Below are 25,308 nucleotides of genomic sequence, written 5' to 3'. Positions count from 1 at the left end.
TATCTATCCGAACGCCTAGGAACTTGAACTGTTTCGTCTCGTATAAAGTATGCTCATTCTGTCTGATTAAAATATCAGTTCTTGTTGAATTGTGAGTTAGAAACTGTAAAAACTGAGTATTACTGTGATTTAGCATCAAATTATTTGCCACAATCCACGAACTTATTTCATGAACTACATTATTTGATAATGTTTCAATATTACACACAAGATCCTTCACTACCCAGCTGGTGTCATCAGCAAACAGAAATATTTTTGAATCACCTGTAATACTAGAAGGCATATCATTTATATAAATAAGAAACAGCAGCGGCCCCAGCACCGACCATTGAGGAACGCCCCATTTAACAGTGCCCCATTGGGACTGAACATCACTACCACTCTCAATATTGCGGAGAATTACCTACTGCTTTCTGTTCTTAAAGTAAGAGGCGAACCAATTGTAAGCTACTCCCTTTACTCCATAATGGTCCAACTTCTGCAGTAATATTTTGTGGTCAACACAGTCAAGAGCCTTCGTTAAATCAAAGAGAACACCTAACGTTCGCAACCTTTTATTTAATCCGTCCAAAACCTCACAGAGAAAAGAGACTATAGCATTTTCAGTTGTTAAGCCATTTCTAAAACCAAACTGTACATTTGACAGCAAATTATGTGAATTTAAATGCTCCAGTAACCTTGTATATAGAATCCTCTCGATAACTTTAGCAAACATCGATGGCATAGAAATAGGTCTATAATTGTCAACATTATCCCTGTCTCCCTTTTTATAAAGTGTCTTCACTACCGAGTACTGTAATCGGTCAGGAAACCGACCACTCCTAAAGGAAAAGTTACAGATATGGCTAAGTACTGGGCTAACATACATGGAACAATAGTTCAGTATTCTGCTAGATACCCCGTCATATCCATGAGAGTTCTTGGTCTTTAGTGATTTAATTATTAACTCAATCTCCCTCTTGTCGGTATCATGGAGGAGCATTTCAGGTAACAGTCTCGGAACACTTTTTTCTACGAGCGCTATATGATTCCCTGTTGGAACTAGGTTTCTATTTAGTTCACCTGCTATATTCAGAAATTGATTATTAAATACTGTACATATATGCGACTTATCAGTAACACGGACATTCCCACTACGCACTGATTCTATATCCTCGACCCGTCTCTGCAGACCAGCCACTTCCTTTACGACTGACCATACGGTATTAATTTTATCCTGAGACTTAGCTATTCTATCTGCATACCACATACTTTTTGCCTGCCTAATAACTTTTTTAAGCTCCTTACAATACTGTTTGTAATGGGCTGCTGCATTTAGATTGTGACTGTTTCTAACGTTTTGATATAATTGCCACTTTTTTCTACAAGATATTCTTACCCCTTTAGTCAGCCACCCAAACTGCCTGTTTGTGCTAGTACCCAATTTTGAACGTTCTAACGGAAAGCAACTTTCAAAGAACACGAGAAAACTCTTGAGGAAAGCATTATATGTATCGTCTACTGTATCAGCACTATAAACATCTTGCCACTCTTGTTCCTTGATAAGGTTTACAAAAGTCTGTACAGCAACTGGATCAGCTTTCCTAAAAAGTTGGTGACTATATTTAACATGTGTTTCAGCACAAAAATCTTTTAGACTTAAAATTTGTGCATCATGATCTAAATGGCCATTCACTTTTTTGCTAACAGAATGCCCTTCTAGTAATGAGGAATGAACAAAAATATTGTCTATGGTTGTTCTACTGTTCCCTTGCAATCTCGTTGGAAAGAATACGGTTTGCATAAGATTATATGAATTAAGGAGGTCTACCAGCATCCTTTTCCTTGCACAATCACTTATACAATTAATATTGAAGTCACCACATATAACTAACTTTTCGTATTTCCTATAAAGTGAACCAAGAACTTCCTCTAGCTTTAGCAAAAATGTCGTGAAATCGGAGTCTGGGGATCTATAAATAACAACAGTAAGAAGTTTAGCTCCACTAAATTTAACCACACCTGCACAACATTCAAACACCTTTTTAGTGCAGTACTTTGAAACATTAATTGACTCAAATGGGATACCGTTTTTCACATACATGGCTACTCTCCCACACCGCAAAGAGCTTCTAGAAAAGCTGCCAGCCAACCTGTATCCTGGTAAAGGAAGGCTCTGGATTATCTCCTTTTTTAAGAAGTGTTCAGATATACAAATAATTTCAGAGTCAACATCTATAAGCAGTTCACTGACTTTATCTCTAATACCCTGTATATTTTGATGAAATATACTAATTCCCTCATTAATCGGATATCTAAGCTTTATCGAAAGTGGTTTCTTTGTTAGAGAGACTTCCTTTAAGCAGGAATACCTATCAGCTGACTTCAATCTAAAAAAGGTACAGCTCTAACACCCACAACTACCGGAATTTTCCCATGAGTGATCCCATAACCCCCACCTATGCTGTCACCCATAAGCTTTTCCAACCTCCCCTTTCCATACCTGTTGAGTTGCAGGTCATGTCTAGTGAAACCCGTCCTGCTGATAGACTCCACCTACACCACTGAAATGTGACTCATGCCTTCTGTCATCAGCGCACCCCCAAGTCTCATGTTATTACGCCTGAGGGCTGTATTAAGGTGAGGCCGATCGTAACGCTGAAACAGTTCCACGAAATGCTCATTCGTGTTGCCAGTTTGAGTGGCTATCTTTTCCAGATCACCATCTATGTCATACTCCCCATCCCTATCAATACTATTACCAGCCCCACCCACAATCACTACCTGATCCTCTTTAGTAAAATCCCTACATAACCCCCCTATGTTAACAGTCACCTGAGTCAATCCTGCATTAGGCTTCACAATGCTGGTGACCTGGTACTCACTCCCCAAAACTTCCTGCAACTGCTGGCCTACACCTCTACCATGAGAACTACCTAACAGCAGAACCTTCTTCTTTCTCTTAGACTTTGCAACTGTCCTAGCCACCGTAACTGCTGAGGTCTGCTGCATACTTCCTACATCTACAGCTACTAGAGGTTCCTCTCCTAGGTTCTTCATTTAATGCTGGTTTTTGAATCTTTGTAAGGAAGTTTTCGTGTAATAATTTCCATCTGTCTTTAAGAAACAGTAATTCAAGGTGTTGAGCATTTCCGTGACGCTTTCCCCTGAGTCTAACAAACCTATGACCATTAGTGCTGCCCTTTTTTGTACGCGTTCAATATCCTTATTAGTCCTATTTTGTATGGGTCCCACACACTTGAGCAATATTCTTATTGAATGAGGGAATTTCCCTGTATTCCGCCAATGAATCTGCTTTACCATATTGAGCCCCTGTGATCATTTCATTTCATGTCCCCACAAGTTGTTATACCCATTTATCTGTATGAGCTGACGGATTGCAGTTGTCACTTTATGATGTTGTATTCATGGGCTACTATACGACTAGCCATTGAAATTGCAGTACCATAGAAGCGACATGCAACAAACGTCATATTGGCGTGAAGCGTACTACATGTTTGTACTGTGTGGCGCAAATAAAAGTTTCGCAAAGAAACACTGCAGAGGGAAGGAAACACAGTACTAACCTGAGTACACAGCAGATGTTGGAAGTGACCACCATTCATCTGTTGGCAAAATTGGGTGCTAGTGAGCAAGTTGCTGAAAGCGGATCGAAGGTGGACTGCTACAATCACTACAGGCTCATCCGAAATGTTCTGCAGCAGTTCTTAGAGACTATGAGGGTTGTTGCGGTAAACCGCAGACTTGAGGGCTCCCCACGCAAACTAATCGAACACTGACAGATCAGGTAACCTGTATGGCCAGCTAGGGCCGTGACAAGACTGACTCCTAACAATTCTGTTAGGCGTCAAGATTGTGTGAATGTGCTCCAAGGTTCGGCCGGCTGTATGGGCAATTGCTCCGTCCTGTTGGAAGTAATTGTAGTTTCTTCCTCCTCCGCTCCCCGTAACCAGTGATTCTGTGAGTTGATATAACCACTCAGGTGAAGCCAGGCTTCACCAGACATAAAGACCAGATCCATGTCCAAGTTATTCATTGCTATCTCAGTGAACAGCCACTCACAAAAGTGGAAGCACCGAGGAGCATCCGCTGGTTTTATTGCATGAGCAACAGACTCTCGGTAGGGATGCAAGTGCAAGTCCAATTGGAGCATTCGACCACGCAATCGGCGTGATATGCTGGTCTCTTACAGCAGACGTTGAGTTAATTTGGTAGGACTCTAAAGCATTATCTGGTGAACTGCGGCCTCGTTTTCTGGTGTGCGGGCAAGTTTCGGAATGCTGTTTCGCTTGTTCAAAACAGATCCTGTCTGACGCTATTTTTGTATTAAGCGTTGTACGGCACTCTTTGCTGGCACTTTGACACGATTAAACTTCTCAGCAAACAATTGACCACACCATTCCCACGACAATGTTGTCACGTAACTTCCCACAATTGACACCCGCTGTTCGATTGCGAGTACCATCGTCTCCTTTGCACTGCTCCACTCACACTGACACAGCCCTTACTACGCCCTGAACCGCTGTGGATCACATGCCGGGCGGACACGTAGTGTGCGCTTTTCGGATGGTTATATGTATACATTCATGTCCACTTGTATCCACTCGTCCGGACCACTTTTATTTGCCCCATCCTGTACGTGCAAGTGGTGAACCTTTAAACGCAACCGCACAAAGCAGGCAGGCGTAACGTCAGTCTGTACATAAGGAAAATTACGCTGCTGGTTTCTCATATAGTAATAGCTTTTGAATGTAGGTTGTTGTTCAAATGTGTGTGAAACCTTATGGGACTTAACTGCTAAGGTCATTAGTCCCTAAGCTAACACACTACTTAATCTAAATTATCCTAAGGACAAACACACACACCCATGCCCAAGGGAGGATTCGAACTTCCCGCCGGGACCAGCTGCATAGTCCATGACTGCAGCGCCTTAGACCGCTAGGCGAATGTTGGTAGTTTACCAGCACGTTTCAGAAATCGATAGCGGCAGGATCGAGACCTGTCGAGGCCGTGGTTTACCGTTCTGCAGTATTGCTGCTTGCGTTTGGAGGGATCCTACAGATGGCATGCGAATAATGAGAATAATGATTCAAATGGTTCAAATGGCTCTGAGCACTATGCGACCTAACTTCTGAGGTCATCAGTCACCTACAACTTAGAACTAATTAAACGTAACTAACTTAAGGTCATCACACACATCCATGCCCGAGGAAGGATTCGAACCTGCGACCGTAGCGGTCGCTCGGTTCCAGACTGCAGCGCCTAGAAGTGCACGGCCACTCTGGCCGGCAAAAATAATGAATCGATGGGCTCAGGAAGACCGTACTTAACGCCCTGCATGACCTCAGTGGCCTTACACCACTAAGACCCGAGAGGACAGATATTTTTTATGCTCGGACGAGTGGAGTAGTACAGCCACGTCATCACATTTTGTCAGGCATTGGGCTTGTTTGCAGCGAGACAAGTATCCACACAGATCGTGCAGTGACGTCTGGTGCATCAGACAACCATGCGGCAGCAAAGTGAGACACCTCGCCACTCGCCATCCCCCCCCCCCCCCCCAAAAAAAAAAAGAAAAGCGTGTGGTACCACGGTCTGGTGCAACTCTTTCTTGGATGCCACCTGCGCGACTTACATGTCTTTAAAAACAATGGTACCCCGGTTTTCCTCGTACGGTCACCCATCCAAGTACTAGTCAGGCCCAGCATTACTTACCTTCGGTGATCGGGCAGGAACAATTGTTACCAAAGAAAACACACGGAACCAGGCCGTATTTTCAGACGAGTTCCGGTTTTCTGCACTACATCACGGTGACTGTATCGATCGAAGTATCAAAGGAGAACGAACGTCGTCAGGTTGCAATCATCATCAACATACAGGCCCTGAACCTTGGCCTGATGCTATGGGTGTCACTGTGTACGGTCATAGCATGGAGTGATGTACACTACTGGCCATTAAAATTGCTACAGCAAGAAGAAATGCACATGATAAACGGGTATTCATTGGACAAATATATTATACTAGAACTGACATGTGATTACATTTTCACGCAATTACGGCCTTGATACGCCTGGACATTGAGTCAAACAGAGCTTGGATGGCGTGTACAGGTACAGCTGCCCATTCAACTTCAACACGATACCACAGTTCATCAACAGTAGTGACTGGCATATTGTGATGAGCCAGTTGCTCGGCCACCATTGACCAGGCGTTTTCAGTTGGTGAGAGATCTGGAGAATGTGCTGGCTAGGGCAGCAGTCAAACATTTTCTGTGTCCAGAGAGGCCCGTACAGGACCTGCAACATGCGGTCGTGCATTATCCTACTGAAATGTAGGGTTTCGCAGGGATTGAATGAAGGGTAGAGCCACGGGTCCTAACACATCTGAAATGTAGCGTCCACTGTTCAAAGTGCCGCCAATGAAAATAAGAGGTGACCGAGACGTATAACCAATGGCACCCCATACCATCACGCCCGGTGATACGCCAGTATCGCGATGACGAATACACGCTTCCAATGTGCGTTCACCGCGATGTCGCCAAACACGGATGCGGCCATCATGATGCTTTAAACGGAACCTGGATTCATCAGAAAAAATGACGTTTCTCCATTCGTGCACCGAGGTTCGACGTTAAGTACACCATCTCAGGCGCTCCTGTCAGTGATTTAGCGTCAAGGGTAACCGCAGTCATGGTCTCCGAGCTGATAGTCCATTCTGCTGCAAACGTCGTCGAACTGTTCGTGCAGATTGTTGTTGTCTTTCAAACGCCCCCATCTGTTGACTCAGGGATCGAGACGCGGCTGTACGATCCGTTACAGCCATGCGGATTTGATGCCTGTCATCTCGACTGCTAGTAATACGAGGCCGTAGGGATCCAGAACGGCGTTCCGTATTACCCTCCTGAACCCACCGATTCCATATTCTCCTAGCCCGCATCTCGTGGTCGTGCGGTAGCGTTCTCGCTTCCCACGCCCGGGTTCCCGGGTTCGAATCCCGGCGGGGTCAGGGATTTTCTCTGCTCGTGATGGCTGGGTGTTGTGTGCTGTCCTTAGGTTAGTTAGGTTTAAGTAGTCCTAAGTTCTAGTGGACTGATGACCATAGTGCTCAGAGCCATTTGAACCATATTCTCCTAACAGTCATTGGATCTCGACCAACGCGAGCAGCAATGTCGCGATACGATAAACGCAATCGCGATAGGCTACTATCCGACTTTTATCAAAGTCGGAAACGTGATGGTACGCATTTCTCCTCCTCACACGTGGCATCACAACAACGTTTCACTAGGAATCGCCGGTCAACTGCTGTTTGTGTATGAGAAATCGGTTGGAAACTTTCCTCATGTCAGCACGTTGTAGGTGCCGTCATCTGCGCCAACCTTGTGTGAATGCTCTGAGAAGCTAATCATTTGCATATCACAGCATCTTCTTCCTGTCGGTTAATTTTCGCGTCTGTAGCACGTCATTTTCGTGGCGTAGCAATTTTAATGGCCAGTAGTGTAATTACACCTGTCGTCCAACTCAGGGCCTGCCATTTCACTGTTGCTGCTAGAGCTGGTAGCTGTGTGCTCTACATTTCTCACATTGTGTACCCCTAAACCAGTTACAAATTCAATCAAGCATTCTTACTGCTGTATGCAAACGCACAACAAGTAAAGTTTCGTTGTTTACTATCGTTGCTGGCGTTTTTCTTTTGACGTTCCCAAGTTTACATTACTACAGTTAGGAATGCACATGACTTACCCGCTAGTGGCTGAGTACTAACGCCTGTGTGCAGCGCCAGCGGTGCTGGGCGGCGTGTCGATCCTGTTCCCGCTGCCGGCCCCGCGCGACCCCTACCACGAGCTGCACCTGCCGCGCGACCCGCCACTCTACCCGCAGCTGCACACGCCGCCACACACCGCCTTCTCCTGCGCCGGCCGCTCCTGGGGGCTCTACGCAGACGTCGATGCTGCCTGCCAGGTAAACCACACACTGATCCATAAAATCCTGCCACCTCAGTCGTCTCAGGGGCGTTCAATAAGTAATGCAACACATTTATTTTTTCCTGTAAGCAGGTTGGTTTTATTCACGATTCCAATCGCTATAGTATTCCGCACTCTTTTGGCTGCGAACATCTATTTATCAACACAATCTCCGTTTCTGCCCCGTAAGACGCAAGGAATTCTGCACAGATGCTGTTTACGGTCTTCTGTTAGGCGTCGAGGATCCCAGCGGGCACACAGCTTTCAGTACCCCAACTGGTGGACGAATGTGTCAGCACTACCAACAGAGAAATCCTGTTGAGCAATGAGGTGTTTGATTGTCATCCGCCGATCACTTCCAATGACAATGCCCGCACGTTATAACACTGCAGGAGTCACAGATGAGTGCGACCGACCTGCTTGCGGGAGATGGTGGCGGGCGCCTCGCCCAAATACTTATCGTGCTTTTGTTCACTGCCAGGTCTCCGTAGACATTCTGCAAGTGCTTGTGAATATATACGATACTCTTGTTTCCGATTTAAAAAAAAATCTCAGTGACCGCTTTCTGGTTGGAACGCACCTCCGTTACAGATGCCAATCTGAGGGCTACGTGTAGCGCCGCCATCTATCGTAACTTCATGAAGCACCAGAGACTGAAGCGGATATATTCCACGATCTCCGATACAGATTCCGCATTTTTACAACCGAAATTGGCAGAGAGAAAAAACTGTAGCATCAATTATTCAACGCTCCTAATATGTTGACTGACAATCTCGGATCATTCTTATCCTTGTATTTGACACACGAAAATTTTAAATTATTTGACAAATTTGAATGCTTATTTCGTTGTCAGGTGTATCATTATTAATAGCAAAAATTAACACGGGATAAATAACACGGAAATAGAAGACAAAACGTTTCAACAAACGTGGCCCCTCAAACGAGCTATTTGGGAGGTAATTTTGAATCTATGGTTATGATCCGATACTGATTTGAGTATGAAATATTGTCCTAGTTAGTTTAAGTGTATTTGAAATGTGAACTTCTAGAGCAATTCCTCATCTAATTGTGTTAAAATTTCAGCCACGGCCTACGTTAACAGAAATGAAATACTCCTTTAGCCCGTTACGCGTTACAGTTTACTGTGCTCTTGTATGTCGTCCTCGTAATTGGATGCAATACTCCAGTCGTCTCTATAGTGAGTTGTGAAACCTTCCAAGCATCCTTGGATCATCTCTTATAGATTAACAAGACTGTTAAGTTCCTTGTTCCACTTCAACATCATCAACGGTAGTAGTGCACCCTTCTCTTCTGATAGGATTCCAGGTAGAAAAAACAGAGGACTGAGGTTACCTGATCCTAGAGGCCAAGGTGTAGACCCTGCTGCAACTCTCCAACCTGGACCATATTGGGCTAAACTTCAGCAGCGTACTCGAAACAACCTTAGCAACATGTGAGCGGACCCACAACTTTTCGATCTAGTCCCCATATAATTTGACTCAAATTTTACCCATGGCCCATGGGTGGGAATGTCGTACATGAATGTGACGTACTGACACATTTCATTGCTGATGTAAGACGACTCTAACCATAATATCATGTTGTTGCCATCACCAATGGGAGACAAAACTTCCAACATTTCCATTAATGTTGCCCCTCAAAAGGAAATTCAATATTGCCGATCCCAGCCAAAACACATTATTACCACTCACTCCTCATAATTTATACCATGGTGGGTCTAATCGTCTCTTTCTCATCAAATACAGTCTTGCCACAGACATGTTCGCACCTTTTTCCAATAAAAAGTTGTTTCCTTCCATCCATTAAGCAATTTAAACAAAATTCCCCCTCTGCACTAGATTCAGTTATGCTAAAATTTACTGGGTGCGTCACTCTGGCCCCAGGGACCTCAGTATGGTCTAATGCTAGATTATTCCCATTCCGTGTCCTCCTGTCATGTCCCCTCATGTCCCCTATACTGTCTACAGTCACGTTCCCGATGCCTTGCCCTTCCACATTTTCAAGGGCGTCTGGGGACAGAGGTGGGGGTGGGGGCGGCGGCACCCTCCTAGCTCTCATAGAAAGGAAAAAAATATTTTATTTTTCAACAAAAGTCTTAAAAGGCGGTATGACACAGGTTTTTAACAGTGTTGGAACAGCACCTTACTTTCACAACGTCAACATTCGTCTTCCAGTCAAAAATACTCCATACCCCATATCTAGCCCTCCCTTCTTAAAAACTATCGTCAGAGGGCCTTTGCATATTTTCTGTTCATTGACTGATGGGAAGCCGGTCGTATGTAGCCACGATGCTAACATCTGACTTCAGCGGAAGAAAAACACTTATATCGCGGACACGAGTCACTGCGTATATTTCTACTATGGCTGTTGCCGTTTCTAATGCTCCCGCAAAGTCTTCCGAAAATTCAGCTCCTACTTTCATCTATACATCAGAGGTTGACACCCGTAGTATGCGTCAAACGCTCTTTGTTCTGCTTCCTGCAGAAGTATCTTACTCGTGTGATCACTTACAGCCAATTCATGTCTATTGACACTGATTTTCCATATTCTATCCGAGAAACTTTCTGTAGATTCACCTACTCTTTGTTATGCAGTAGTTAATTGCTCCCGATAATATCTACACCTATTTTGTCTCCTATAACGCTGCAACGAGCCTTTCCTCAGCACTTCAAGTGTCTGAGAAATTCTTAATTCCTCATAATACAGCACAACAATTTCCGCGTCTCTAACTCAACGTAACTTGGCGATATTCAACAATTGCCCCTCTGACAAACAAGCCAGCTTTGCAGCTGTCAACAGGTTGTTCACAAACGCCACTTATTCTAGAAAAAGCTGAATACCTCTGTAGTGGTAATCCCTTGTTTCCCAGGTTTACTCATTATGAAGCCTGTGTCTATATCAGTAGGAAGAAAAGAAGGAAGAGCGATTAGAGATTAACATCCCGTTACCGAGCGAGGTGGCGCATTCGGGAGGACGACGGTTCAATCCCGCGTCCGGCCATCCCGATTTAGGTTTTCAGTGATTTCCCTAAATCGGTCCAGGCAAATGCCGGGATGGTTCCTTTCAAAGGGCACGGCCGACTTCCTTCCCCGTTCTTCCCTAATCCGATGAGACCGATGACCTTGCTGTCTGGTCTCCTTCCCCAACCAACCAACCAACCAACCAACATCCCGTCGACAGTCTGGCATAATGACAGGACGGAAAAGGGAATCAGTTGTGCCTTTCTCGGCATTTATCTGGGACGAATAAAGGAAATCATGGAAAACACAATTATGGATGGCAGGACAAGATTTGAACAGTCATCCTTCTAATGCGAGTACAGTGTGCTACATCGCCACCTCGCTCAGTTACATCAATAGCAAAAAATACCACAATATTAACTACGCTTACAAATCCCACAAACCATTGTTAATCCTTACGCCTGAATGCCAACCTAGCAAACTCTCTACATTCTCTGGAATAAAGCTCAGGCCTTTTATATTTAACACAGATCTACACTGAAGTTTTAGCGTTTGGAGCACTACGCCCCTGAAAATTACACTGCGCACAACTAAATGGGTGCAAGCTAGCACCCTAAACTTCCTTAAATCGTCGCCTGAGTCCACTTTCACGAATTGAACCTTGAGCCCAACTCGCCAATCTAATCGACCAGTGTCAACCACTGTAATGAATACAGCCAAAACACTGTTGTCACTCACCACGCTGCATTGACGATGCTGCATGCTGACCCGTGAAGTCGCTCGATGACACTGGCAGCACTTCTGGCTCCAGCGAAACAGTCATGGTGCGAAATCCCCAAGCGTGGAAGGTTATCCTAACTCAGCAAATTGATTGTGAGTAGGTCCGTGCTTTTAAGATCTAAGCTGTGAGTTTAATGTGCACAATTTTAGTGAATGGCGCTGATTTTAATGGCCCAAATTGCAGATCCCTAAAGTGGGCACTTACGCAAACAATTAATTTAAGGGAAACGAGTGTAACAGAAATAGTATATCATTTAAATACGTAGATTTATTCACCAAAACCATCAATCTTATGTATAAACTATGAGAAAATGTGCAATGATTTAAAACACAAATTCTAGAAATCTAATTAATGGATTTAACTGAGTAACGGTGTTACTCGATTGAACGAGAAAGTAAGCCTTGCTGACTAATATCCATAAAAAGATGAACTGCAAGGCTTGTTAAATCCACATGACAGCAGCTCTAGACCAGGTGAATAATTGCAAAACGGACACATTCAATACACCAAGGTGAATTTGAGACAGAAATGAAAGTGAGGTCCAAGAATGCCCTAGCGATCGGTGCTGTTATTTATACTCACCATAATGATGCATGAACGCCGTGATAAACACTACCGTCGTGAGCATGGCTGTTGTTTGAAGACGAGGGTGTGTTGCTACTGGTCCAGCTTCATTGCCGGCTCGTTTACTATGTGGCGCCGATCTCTGTCTCCCACGTACGCATGCACAAGATGCGCACAGGTACACATCCATAATAACTAAATATCCGCACTTGTTACGTCTGTGTATGAAAATCTCTGTGCGAACTCTACCACATCTTCTAAAAATCCTTTTACATCCGAACACTACTGTGTCTTCCGAAGAAGTCCGTCTATATGAAGAATACTTGCACGTCTTCTGAAAAAATCTTAATCTGTGCACTCCTCCACGTCTACAGAAGTAGTTCCCTACACTTTCTTTCATGGATACTAACGCCCAGCTTTCTTCCCCCCCCCCCCCCCCCCCATCTGTTCCTGCTCACCAGTAGCGTAAAATGCAGAAAATAGTGGTCCAATAGTGAGGCATTTTCTACGTTTTGAATCCTACATGGGTCGCACCTGATGCCAATCACACCACAAAAATCCCTCCTATTACTAAAAAATTGCTGCTTCAGCGGTGTCTCCGTGATGTCACTGAGTAAAGTACCAACGGCGCATTTTCTTGAGCAGCAACTAGCTTTGCATTAGAAGCCCCCTGAAATTCAGAGAGAAATGCGCGAAGCTAGGTCATCTTTTCTGTAGGCTGTGTTTTCTTCCAAAAAGCGTCGTATGGGTATCTGCACAGGCCACTTGGAAAACACGAAAACGCTGCGCTCTCCTGCTGCTCCCTAGCCCTATTTCAGCCACTGGGCATGCCGGGGCAAAAGATACACAATAACCCCTACCCCATGCTCTGCTCTGGCATCCTCACTTCCATGAAGTCAGCACCTGAGCTACCAGCCTGCTCTCTCACCAAAGACTCGTTTCTTTCTCCACATTCCGTATCCGGTGGTCTCACATCCAACGCACTTTTCTTTCTCGTGCACACAAAAACCTACCAACAACGAGTGAGTTCAGCACAACATTAAATTAAAAAGGAAATGAAATTGACATACAGATTAGCCTGCCGCAGTTCAGTAAATGCACAACTATTATTTTTAGGATGATGCTCAAGTCGGTAGGTGCATACTACCAATTCTGTGGCTGTTCTGGAATCAGAAGTGGTTCATTAAAAACATTTTAATATAGGTCAGGGTGGATGACCTCTATGGTGGGTGACTGCAGCTGGACTGCTAGTGGTGAGATAGGCATATAGCTCTCCGCCCTACACAAGACTGCAGTGGTATACAGGTGATTAACACATGATTGACCATCATTTCGGCATGAAAACAGAAGTGTTAAGTATTTCTTTTCATTCCACGGAATAGAGACAAATCGACAGTTCCTTCTGAATTCATAGATTCCACCATCGCGTTTCTATGATGTCTTGTTATTCCTCACCAGACACGGAACAGGATAGGGAGAAACAATGAATTCACTCTCCCCAAGCATTCTTGATGCTGCAAGCTGGAGCTCTTGATGTCTTACTTGATCCAGTAGTTCATGGCAGCAATACTTCTGAGACCTCTACAGACGGTGGTGAAACTGGACTGTTAGCGGTCAGGTAGGCCTGTAGCTCTCCACGTGAGGCGCGGTTGTGGTGGTGTGGCACGTGGACCAGGTTGTTGACTAGTGTTCCGCAAGGAAAAGAGCAATGTTAAGTACTATTTTTATTCCATAACAAACTACAACAATCGTGATAGTGCAGGGCAGCGATCAGCTTTCTCCAAGGCACCGGCGTTCTTAGGTTATCAAGCAGGCTCTTGTCATGTCAGACTGCGGCGCCGCCCTGAGCAACAGACAGCGGCTTGAGAAGGCAGCGTGGTCAGCAGTCTGCCATGTCGCAGACAGGACCAAACTCAAGGCAGCGAAAGCTGGCCGGTATAGATAGCTTCACCGTCTGGCACGCATGCACAACTCGGTTCAGGACACGCTGTGCGTGCAAAATCAAACTGTGAATCCCAGTGCGGATGACAGTGGCTCACAGTGGTGATGTGTGCCGGCACAAGAGAAAACAATCAGAAGTGTTTGACGACACTGGCGGTTACTGACAGAAACAACGTTAGATCTCATACGCGGTGACAATGAGATACAACGTTTGCTCATACAGGCAGTGACGGACAGGAACGGTTTGATGGTTTACACTGAACCATGGACCTCGAATTTCCGGCCAACAGCAGTTGGAGGCTAGTCAGCATGTGGTCCACAGGTCGGAAGGCACAAAGTCAGCAACATTTAGACTTAATCCTGATAGAAAGCCTGCAGCAAATGGAGGCAATGGTCGGTGGTGGCAGCTTGCTGACCCACCTTGAACCATAGACTAGCGTGAGACCTCCACTCAAAAATGGATCTGAGCACTATGGGACTTAACATATGTCGTCATCAGTCCCCTAGAAGTTAGAACTACTTAAACCTAACTAACTTAAGGACATCACACACATCCATGCCCGAGGCAGGACTCGAACCTGCGACCGTAGCAGTCGCGCGGTTCTGGACTGAGCACCTAGAACCGCTAGACCACCGCGGCCGGCGCCTCCCCTCATAGCTGGGCCCTGATCGTGACTCCCTGATGCTTGACTAAAGCTGGCGGTATACAAGGTTTAACAAAATGATGTTTTAAAAATTGTAGATATAATTCGAAACGTTTTTATAAGGAACCTATAGCCATAAATGTGAAATAAAAGTTTCTGCATAACTATGCACTTAGTAAGCTAAATGAAAAACGAGACTACTGTAGTTTGGAAAATTTTACTGGCGAAATAGAACAGTACAATCAGATATTGTAAATCATTGGCTTCACTACTTTAGAGTAATTGTTCAATGTGCTGATCAACTTCCTTACCAAATGTGCAATGACGAACTATGTTTTGTCTGATTCTCTGTCAGATTCCACACTCCTCGCTCATGGTATCAGATGTTGTAAAGATGCTCTATAATCTCACTAACTTTTCCTATTGATGCTGAGTAGACAAGGCACTTTACATACCCCCAGAGGATATATTCTAGAGATGGCGTCACACGGGCGGGGGGGGGGGGGGGGGGGGGGGGTCTCTGGCCTGACGACCAAATTGCCACGTAATTGCAAAGGGAACGTCTTCCAGAAATTCAGGCAAGGCATACTCCAGAAAGTGCAAATAATGTGAACCATTCAAACGATCTGTTAAGACGTGTGGCTCAAGCTGGTGATCTTCAAGAACTACATCTCAATTGTTTACTGATAATCACACCGGGTAACTTCTCGTAAGGATAGTGCGTGGATTATCAAGAGCCCATTGTTGGATATTGTGGGAATTAAAAATACCCTTCCTTGACTCATCGCTAAACAGCGCGAGGTCTGGGAAAGTGGGGCAGCGGCACACTGTCGACGGAACAACTGTGAGAATTGCTGCCAAGGTTCAAACTCAGGCTGACCCATAGTTTAGGCTGGGTGATCAAGGGAATGGATGTAGAAGCGCATCATGAGAAACCCAACAGACACTCATGTAATCTACATGCATTGCGTGGGCAATTAAACGTGTGCTTCCGCGTGAAGCGGTAGCTAAATGTTATCACGTCTTCCTCAAATTCAGCGGATCGTTTTCCCCTAGTGCCTTCCTGTTGTGTATCACCTGACACGGCTCCTCTCTTCCTCAGTCGACGATCAACTAACGAATAATGGGATACTAGGAAATCGTATGTTTGGGTACCTTCCTGGGTACAACCGAAAAGCTGCACTGGCATTCCCGAGAGATTCGCCATAACAAAAATGCAGATTAGCAAGCTCTCTAAATGTGTAAAATACCTACCCTCCATGAAGTCGGAAATTAACTACAGTACGGACCATAACCACATAAGCAGACAACTGTACACTGTCTCACATTGACTAACTGTATGTTTGCAACACAGCGCCAGTGGGTGAAGTGAGTGGACTGGAGGACGAAAAGCACAACTGACACAACTTCCGGTACACTGGCTTTAGACAGACCACTGTAGTTATGTGATTACAATCTTCCATTCGCAGCAATAACATAACGTCCGTGGATGGAAGGGTACTTAACAAAGTGATAGGTCAAATATCTCCTACTGCTGTACAAACTTAATTTCACATTTCTCGGTATAGGTTCCTTATATCAAAACGTTCTGAATGTCACCTCTACAATATCCCAAATTTTGAAAGCGTCATTCTGTTACACTGTGTGTACGAAAGCCTGGTGCGGTACTGTTTCTGAAACAACAGGATCAAGGCATAACGCATGACTGTTGATAGCATTGGTCCATCTTACCCATCGTGTCAGCACCTTCACAGCCCTGGCCGTGTTCTAACAGTAAGGCAACTTCTCCTGGAAGAGGTCCAGTACACCGAACTCAATACATCTTCTCGTGCAAAATCACCTAACTATTGAGGTGTTTTTCATCACATTTTTTTTTTTTTTTTTTTTTTTTTTTTTTTGCTGAGATGGACAAAAGAAACTGCTGCGTCGCCAGATGGGAACATGGACCACCAGTTTATTTAATGAGACGCTAGTAGGGTGACTTGAAGGTGGTGACTCGGTGGCGTCCTTTGACCACCAGCCAACAGACTACCTCAGCAAAGCAACCATCCACGTGCTTGGATCACATCAGGCGAAAGCGAATGATGGCTGACTTCCTCGCAGCGGTCAGGCTGACATCAGGGTTACAGAAGCAGCAGGCTCACGTATAAAATGGCCATACTGTCCCGGCAGTTGACGAGTTGCAAGGTGCACTGGTGTACTGGACCCAAACAGCATCAAATGTAGCAACGCCTCATAGGCCAGGAGCTAGCAGACGATGCAGCTAGATGTAGACAAAGACGGATGGCCTAAATAGGATCACTGAATGGTGCAGAGTAGGCCTTGCTTAAGACAGAACTTGAAAACTAGATACCGCTAGGCTCAAGTGACAAGTTCTTATAGTGTGGTTTTGTTATGATATGGGATAATCCGTCTCACCTCTGCAGTGGACTGTACCCATGCACAACGATCTATCGACATTATTCCAATCCTGGCAGCTGGATTTCGTAGACAGCTACCTTGCCCACCATGCCATAGATTGTGAAGTTGGTGTGGAGGGACGCTGGTGTACTACAACGAGTCATGTCAAGCTTTTGAACCATGGACCGTCATCTACACACAGGATCCTAATACGCCATTCAAGCAGATAGAACCATCAATCACTGATGGAGTAACAGACATGTAACTTATTTCTAGATAATGTAATGTTCCAATCTGAGTTAATATATGTCTGACATTATCCACCATAGAATGGATTCAGTATGTTTACTTTGTACAGTGTGAATGATCCATTCGATACGGCGTACCGACATTTGACAGAGCTGTACTAAAGAGAAAAACAGGCCTTCGTTCCACCTCTTCAAAACTTCAGCGTATTCAACAGGGAAACTAATTATTAATTCACCGAACAGTCCAAGAGCGTACTGCAAGTTTATAGTGTCTATTAGATACAATATTTCGGCTATCAGACATGTCTTCGTCATCAGGTGTGCTGAAGAACTGACCTCTAGGGGGCGCACGGCCGACTTACACACTTTCCTCTCCCAGGCCGCTCCATATATGGTCCGAGCCTGAGGGCCTGCATTGGCGGTCGAAGAGGCTCTGCATCTGTCGCCGGCGACCCCGGCATGGTGCCCTGGCTATGGTAGTATGTTATCTACTGTAACATTAGCATCCTCTGCAAAAGTAACAATTCGGTTTTTTGAATCTTAAGTGGAAGGTCATTCACATATTTGAAGAATACGAGTGGACCCGTAATTGAACGCTGTGGGACTCACTTTCAGATTTTGGTTTTTCTCGGTCAATAAAAGAAAATTCTAACCTTCCAACATTGTTTTAGTTATCCAGCACAATGTTTTGTATTTTATTTTTAAGTACAATTCAAATCAGTTGTGCGTAAAACGATTGGTTCCATAAAACTTGAATTTCTCTAAGAGTGTAACATGACCTACACAATCAAATGCCTCATAAAGACCACAAAAAATTTCCAACGGCGATATTTTATTATTTAAGGCTTATAATATTTTATAAATGGATGTATAAACAGCATCTTCAGTGTTGTGGAAATACGACTAATCGAGATGACCGATCAGATGCTCTCTGTGCCCCTACCACTACAGTAGAACCTGTAGAATAGTTATGGAGAAATAGGCTGCCCCATTTTCTTTATACTGTACACCGGCGTCCTACTGGAAAACATCAGGCACTTTCTGGAAAAGCACTGAGTAAAACCTGTCTTTTGTGCTCCCAATAAAACACGGGCATTAAAGGGGACCATAAAAGATGGCCTCTTAATATGGAATGGCGGGCTATACCAAATTCCGTGCCTACGTGGGAAGACATACACTGCCTGACAAAAATACTGAAGCACCCAAAAAGGAAAGGGGAAACGAAATTAAACTTTTCGTGTTGAGAGAATATGTGATGTCATTTCAGTGATTACAAAATAGAGTCAAATTTACAATGACCTTGAGAGTGAGTATGCTTGTCAGTATGCCATTGCACCCCATTTGGCGTGGATGCCTACACTGATTCGGTTGCGAATGGTGACATAAAGCCGTTGTGTTCTCTCCTGAGGCAAGTGGGCATCAACTGTTGTAAATGGTTCTTGATATTGTGAGCAATGGCACTGGAATCGAGATGGCCTCCAAGCTGGTACCACACATGTTCTATCGTCGACTGATCTAGGGATACTGGTGGCCACAGGAGCACCTCAGCATCACGCAGACAGTTCATAGGGATAGGTGCCATGAGTGGACGAGCATTGTTTTGTTGAAAAATGGCACCACTATACTGTCCCATCAGAGGCAGCACATCAGGACACAGGATATCCCTGATGTGCTGTCATGCAGTCAGAATTCCCTCAATCACTACCAGTTGTGACCGAAAATCCTACCCAATGGCTGTCTGCACAATAATATCAGTAGTAACACCGTTGTACCTCTCCAGAGCATTAGAAAAATGAGTAGTGGGGCTATATCTGTAAATTTGCTGTCTGTGTTGTTGCCCAATTTCCTCCTCACCCCTACGACATCATGTGCTGTTTCCACATTTCTCCCGTCCATCTCTCTGATATAGGATAATCGCTCTGTACGTAAAATGGTGGAAAATAGAAAAAAATGTGGGCAAAAATTCAAAATGTGCCTATTACCCTATGTATAAAATGGCAGGATATTCATAATTTGTCGTAGTTTTCAAACAGTATAGCGTTTTCTCCACTACTATGATGTCACCTCTACGAGTCCAGTGTAAAATGGTCTAAATTAAAAAAAAGCCAGAATTGGCATTGTCCTGTTGGTGTGAAATTCATAAAAACAGTAGATGGCGATCGAAGATAATGAAGTTGTGGATTCGGGTGCAGGTGGCATGGTTTTTAGATTTCCTGCGTTTCCCTCAGCGCTGTAATCACAATCCAAAATGGCAGACCAGAGGATATGAGTGCAGGCTGCATGGTTGCCACGTCGCTTGTGTTAATTTGAAAATGACGAGAAATTCAAATACCATGTGTTTCCCTATGACGTTCCAGTTCACTTGACTTAGTTTAAAAACAGTGCGGTAGGTGTGTTTCAAAAATTCCCCTATCATCTGATGTCACATTTAAACACTTTACCCCATACCAATTACTTCACGTTCGAAAGTCAGAGCTGACTTGCTCTAAATTTAAGTCCACTTGAGCTATGCTCATATTTAATGTTTAAACAATTGTCAGCATTGCTGAGATAGGATGTGAACAACTGTGTCTTTACTGTAACAAACACTGCACCGAAGAGTGCTTCCAGGCTGCCCCGTGTTTCAGAGAGTTTCCACACCACTGTCTCCTGCCAGCCGGACATGATCACCACAAAACACTGTGTTGATGACAGACGCGTCCACACTTCGGGTGCTTTCTGGTGCCAGTCCTATACGCAAGTTTCCTCTTAACACTGGGCCTCCATGCGTCATGATTCATGCTTCTCGACTGTCTGACAAGAAGTGCAGAACGCAATCTCCCACACCAACACAATGTTCTACAACCTAGCACGCTTGTAGAATTTCTCAAGTCCCCACATACAGTCATTTCACATCAAATATTCTACTATTGTGAGGACCTCCTCAACGAGCGTCATGATAATTTTCTGTGGCATAAGGCTTAAATCGTGCTGCAAAGTTTTGAGGAGCATTCACATTGATATTGTAGTTATCAAATTCCTCTGATCTGAACGCATCATGGACGTTATTGAACGTGAGCTCTGCACCCGTAATTTACGGGAGTTATATGTAAACGACAACGCCACATACCTTTGGAAGTATCCGCTGTGGAACTGCTCCATAACAGCGTTATTTAGAGTGTTGTATAAGCCGTAGCAGCAGACCCTCGTTTATCACAGTCCTCTGTAACCTTGGCCAGCAAAAGACATCCAAAGCAAGCGGGTTATTGAGGGAATCATACTCGAATTTATCAGAAATGATTTAGTAATCCTATGGAAACATGCAGTGCCTATGGTTGGCAGTTAACTCACTGCACAATTTCCGCGACATTTCCAATTGGGTGTACTGGGTTGCCGATTATCTTCAATTGCAAGTCTGTAACACTTAGCAAATGGCTCTGAGCACTATGCGACTTAACTTCTCAAGTCATCAGTCGCCTAGAACTTAGAACTAATTAAACCTAACTATCCTAAGGACATCACACACATCCATGCCCGAGGCAGGATTCGAACCTGCGACCGTAGCGGTCGCTCGGTTCCAGACTGTAGCGCCCAGAACCGCACGGCCACTGCGGCCGGCAACACTTATCATCCTGCTCTACCATGTCCACGGCTATTTGCAGCTCTTGAGGGTACAAGACTTCCACATTGTTTGGAGCTTAGAAAAATCAAGTGATCAAAATCATGAACAGCACGTTGCATTCACTGTCCTAAACAAGACAATACCAAGATCTACTCTCTAAGGTCTCTACATAAAGCACCTACACTCCTGGAAATGGAAAAAAGAACACATTGACACCGGTGTGTCAGACTCACCATACTTGCTCCGGACACTGCGAGAGGGCTGTACAAGCAATGATCACACGCACGGCACAGCGGACACACCAGGAACCGCGGTGTTGGCCGTCGAATGGCGCTAGCTGCGCATCATTTGTGCACCGCCGCCGTCAGTGTCAGCCAGTTTGCCGTGGCATACGGAGCTCCATCGCAGTCTTTAACACTGGTAGCATGCCGCGACAGCGTGGACGTGAACCGTATGTGCAGTTGACGGACTTTGAGCGAGGGCGTATAGTGGGCATGCGGGAGGCCGGGTGGACGTACCGCCGAATTGCTCAACACGTGGGGCGTGAGGTCTCCACAGTACATCGATGTTGTCGCCAGCGGTCGGCGGAAGGTGCACGTGCCCGTCGACCTGGGACCGGACCGCAGCGACGCACGGATGCACGCCAAGACCGTAGGATCCTACGCAGTGCCGTAGGGGACCGCACCGCCACTTCCCAGCAAATTAGAGACACTGTTGCCCCTGGGGTATCGGCGAGGACCATTCGCAACCGTCTCCATGAAGCTGGGCTACGGTCCCGCACACCGTTAGGCCGTCTTCCGCTCACTCCCCAACATCGTGCAGCCCGCCTCCAGTGGTGTCGCGACAGGCGTGAATGGAGGGACGAATGGAGACGTGTCGTCTTCAGCGATAAGAGTCGCTTCTGCCTTGGTGCCAATGATGGTCGTATGCGTGTTTGGCGCCGTGCAGGTGAGCGCCACAATCAGGACTGCATACGACCGAGGCACACAGGGCCAACACCCGGCATCATGGTGTGGGGAGCGATCTCCTACACTGGTCGTACACCTCTGGTGATCGTCGAGGGGACACTGAACATTGCACGGTACATCCAAACCGTCATCGAACCCATCGTTTTACCATTCCTAGACCGGCAAGGGAACTTGCTGTTCCAACAGGACAATGCACGTCCGCATGTATCCCGTGCCACCCAACGTGCTCTAGAAGGTGTATGTCAACTACCCCGGCCAGCAAGATCTCCGGATCTGTCCCCCACGGAGCATGTTTGGGACTGGATGAAGCGTCGTCTCACGCGGTCTGCACGTCCAGCACGAACGCTGGTCCAACTGAGGCGCCAGGTGGAAATGGCATGGCAAGCCGTTCCACAGGACTACATCCAGCATCTCTACGATCGTCTCCATGGGAGAATAGCAGCCTGCATTGCTGCGAAAGGTGGATATACACTGTACTAGTGCCGACATTGTGCATGCTCTGTTGCCTGTGTCTATGTGCCTGTGGTTCTGTCAGTGTGATCATGTGATGTATCTGATCCCAGGAATGTGTCAATAAAGTTTCCCCTTCCTGGAACAATAAATTCACGGTGTTCTTATTTCAATTTCCAGGAGTGTATGTTCATCTTCCTTACGGTAACATTGAAATCCATAGCTCACAGGTGAACCTGATTTTCAACTTCAGAAGAGAGTGCCATAAACAATCCGGTATAAATGTTAGATCATCTTTTTGCAACGTAAAACACTTAAAAAAATTTATAAGTAATAGCTAAAAATCACTTAAAAATGTACTACTATCCATAATACTAGATCAGTTTTTTGTTTATTAGGACGATGACTGGAGTTTAAAATATCGTTTACATCGATATCATTAGAGACAAAAGGGTGGCTCACGCTGACAAGGGTATACATCTGTAGTGACTTTCTTGAAGGAACCACAATAATATAACCGACAAATTCGTCTAATCTGAACAGATCTGGGACACTGTAGGATGTCTACAATTTCCAACATTCATCAGAATGATTTACAAATCTTGTGTAAACATTTAATCGTCCTAAAAACACATCTTGCCCGCAGTACAATGCGCACAAAGGGATCTACATCTACGTCTACATGATTACTCTGCAATTCCCGACTGGTTCATCAAACCACCTTCAAGCAGTTTCTCTACCATTCCGCTCTTGAAGAGCTCTTGCGGAAAACGAACACTTAAATCGTTCTATCCGAGCTCTAACTTCTCTTAATTTCATTATGATGGTGGTTCCTACGCATGTAGGTAGGCCCCAACAAAATATTTTTACACTCTGAGGAGAAAGTTGGTGACTGAAATTTCGTGAGAAGATTCTGCCTCTACGGAAACGTTTTTATTTTAATGAATGCCAACTCAATTCACGATACTAGCATTTGGGTCTTTCGGAACACGCCATAAGCTTTTTTCAGCGATACGTAAGATTCAGCTGCTCAAGATCCCATTCTATTGACATGTATGACAAGCGCTCTCGCATCTATAATGGTGGCGTATACTGTCACTTAGCTGTTAATGAGAGGCACTCAACCGCCCTTTTTGAGAGAATCACACCTGTATTCGTCACGTTCACTGAAGCGCCAAAGAAACTGGTATCTGCTTGCGTATTGAAATATAGAGGTATATAACCAGGCAGAATACGGCGCTGCGGTCGGAAACCCCTATATGACACAAGTGTCTGGCGCAGTTGTTAGATCGGTTACTGGTGCTACAATGTCAGACTGTCAAGATTTAAGTGAGTTTGAAAGTGGTGTCACACGCAGCGCACGAGCACTGTGGCACAGCATCTCTGGGGTAGTGATGAAGTGGGGATTTCCCCGCACGACCATTTCACGAGTTTACTGCGAATTTCATAAATCCGGTAAAACATCAAATCTCCGACATCCCTGCGGCCGGAAAAACATCGTGCAAGAATGGAATCAACGACGACTGAAGAGAATCATTCGACGTGAGGGAAGTGCAACCCTTCCACTAGTTGCTGCAGATTTCAGTGCTGGGCCATCAACAAGTGTTGGTCTCCCAACCACTCAACGAAACATTGAAACGTCCCCTTAGAACAATTTATACACGACTGTGCTTAAGCTGACACACAATATTTTTGGCGCAACGCAATCTGCCTTTCAATAATCCCTACAAGAGAATGGCCCTAACTAAATTAACCTATACGTTTCACAAATCACTTACCTCACAAAAATCTTCGTTACTCAAACTACTGCAATACAGCGAGTGCCACTACTGCCAGCTAAATAAAAGATTCAAACTACTGAAGGCACTAACTACTGATAGGCATTGTTAGCAAATAAAAGATTTTAATACAGAAAAAACAATGTATTTACCTTAAAAGTCATAATATATATATCAGTTCATGACACCAATTCATACAAATTTCAAAACTCCGCCATCTCTCTCCCCACGTCCACCACTGCTGGCAGCTCACCTCCAACTGCGCAACGCTACGCGCTGTTAGCATCCAGCTGCCGCTGCCCAACACTACAATGGCAGACAACAATGCAAACCAGCCACAGACTGCACACGGCATAGCCAGTGATTTTCATACAGAGCGCTACGTGGCGGCGGCGTTACCAATAAAAAAACCTAAACAGCCTACTTACAACATCATCGATATGGGCTTTCGTAACTGGTCGGACGAGTCTCGTTTCAAATTGGTTCGAGTGGGTGGACGTGTATGGGCAAGGAGACAACCTCATGAATCCATGGATCCTGCATGTCAGCAGGGAACTGTTCAATCTGGTGGAGGCCCTGTAATGGTGTGGGGCGTGTGCCGTTGTAGTGATATGGGATCTCTGATACGTCTACATACGACTCTGACAGGTGACACGTACGTAAGCATCCTGTCTGATCACCTGCGTCCATTCATGTCCATTGTGCATTCCGGCGGACTTGGGCAATTCTAGCAGGACAATGCGACACGCCACACGTCCAGAATTGCTACAGAGTAACTCCAGGAACACTTCTCAGAGTTTAAATATATCCGCTGGCCACCAAGCTCCCGAGAAATGATCATTTTAACCATATCTGGGATGCCTTGCAACATGGTGTTATGAAGAGATCTTCACCCCTTCGTACTCTTACGGATTTGTGGGCAGCCGTGCTGGAGTCATGGTGACATTTCCCTCAAGCACTACTTCAGACATTAATCGAGTGCATGCCACGTC

General features: G+C 45.2%; 1 protein-coding gene and 1 long non-coding RNA gene across 2 annotated transcripts in view; one reads left to right on the top strand and one right to left on the bottom strand.

The window, feature by feature from the left end:
* Window positions 1–25,308, bottom strand: part of LOC126298383 (uncharacterized) — a 454,333-nt gene that overhangs the window by 249,840 nt on the left and 179,185 nt on the right. The gene's annotated exons all lie outside the window — the stretch shown is intronic.
* The window catches only part of LOC126298382 (U-scoloptoxin(01)-Er1a-like), a 101,866-nt gene that overhangs the window by 62,101 nt on the left and 14,457 nt on the right, over window positions 1–25,308 (top strand). Inside the window, exon 2 of the mRNA XM_049989690.1 lies at window positions 7,774–7,958. Within this exon, the coding sequence (XP_049845647.1) occupies window positions 7,774–7,958 (185 nt within the window). The remainder of the gene's footprint in view (window positions 1–7,773; window positions 7,959–25,308) is intronic.

The sequence above is a fragment of the Schistocerca gregaria genome, chromosome X, assembly GCF_023897955.1.
Source record: "Schistocerca gregaria isolate iqSchGreg1 chromosome X, iqSchGreg1.2, whole genome shotgun sequence".
NCBI classification, from domain to species: Eukaryota; Metazoa; Arthropoda; class Insecta; order Orthoptera; family Acrididae; genus Schistocerca; species Schistocerca gregaria.
The sequence above is the reverse complement of the archived record's forward strand: the minus strand, read 5'-3'. Positions and strand labels throughout refer to the sequence as shown.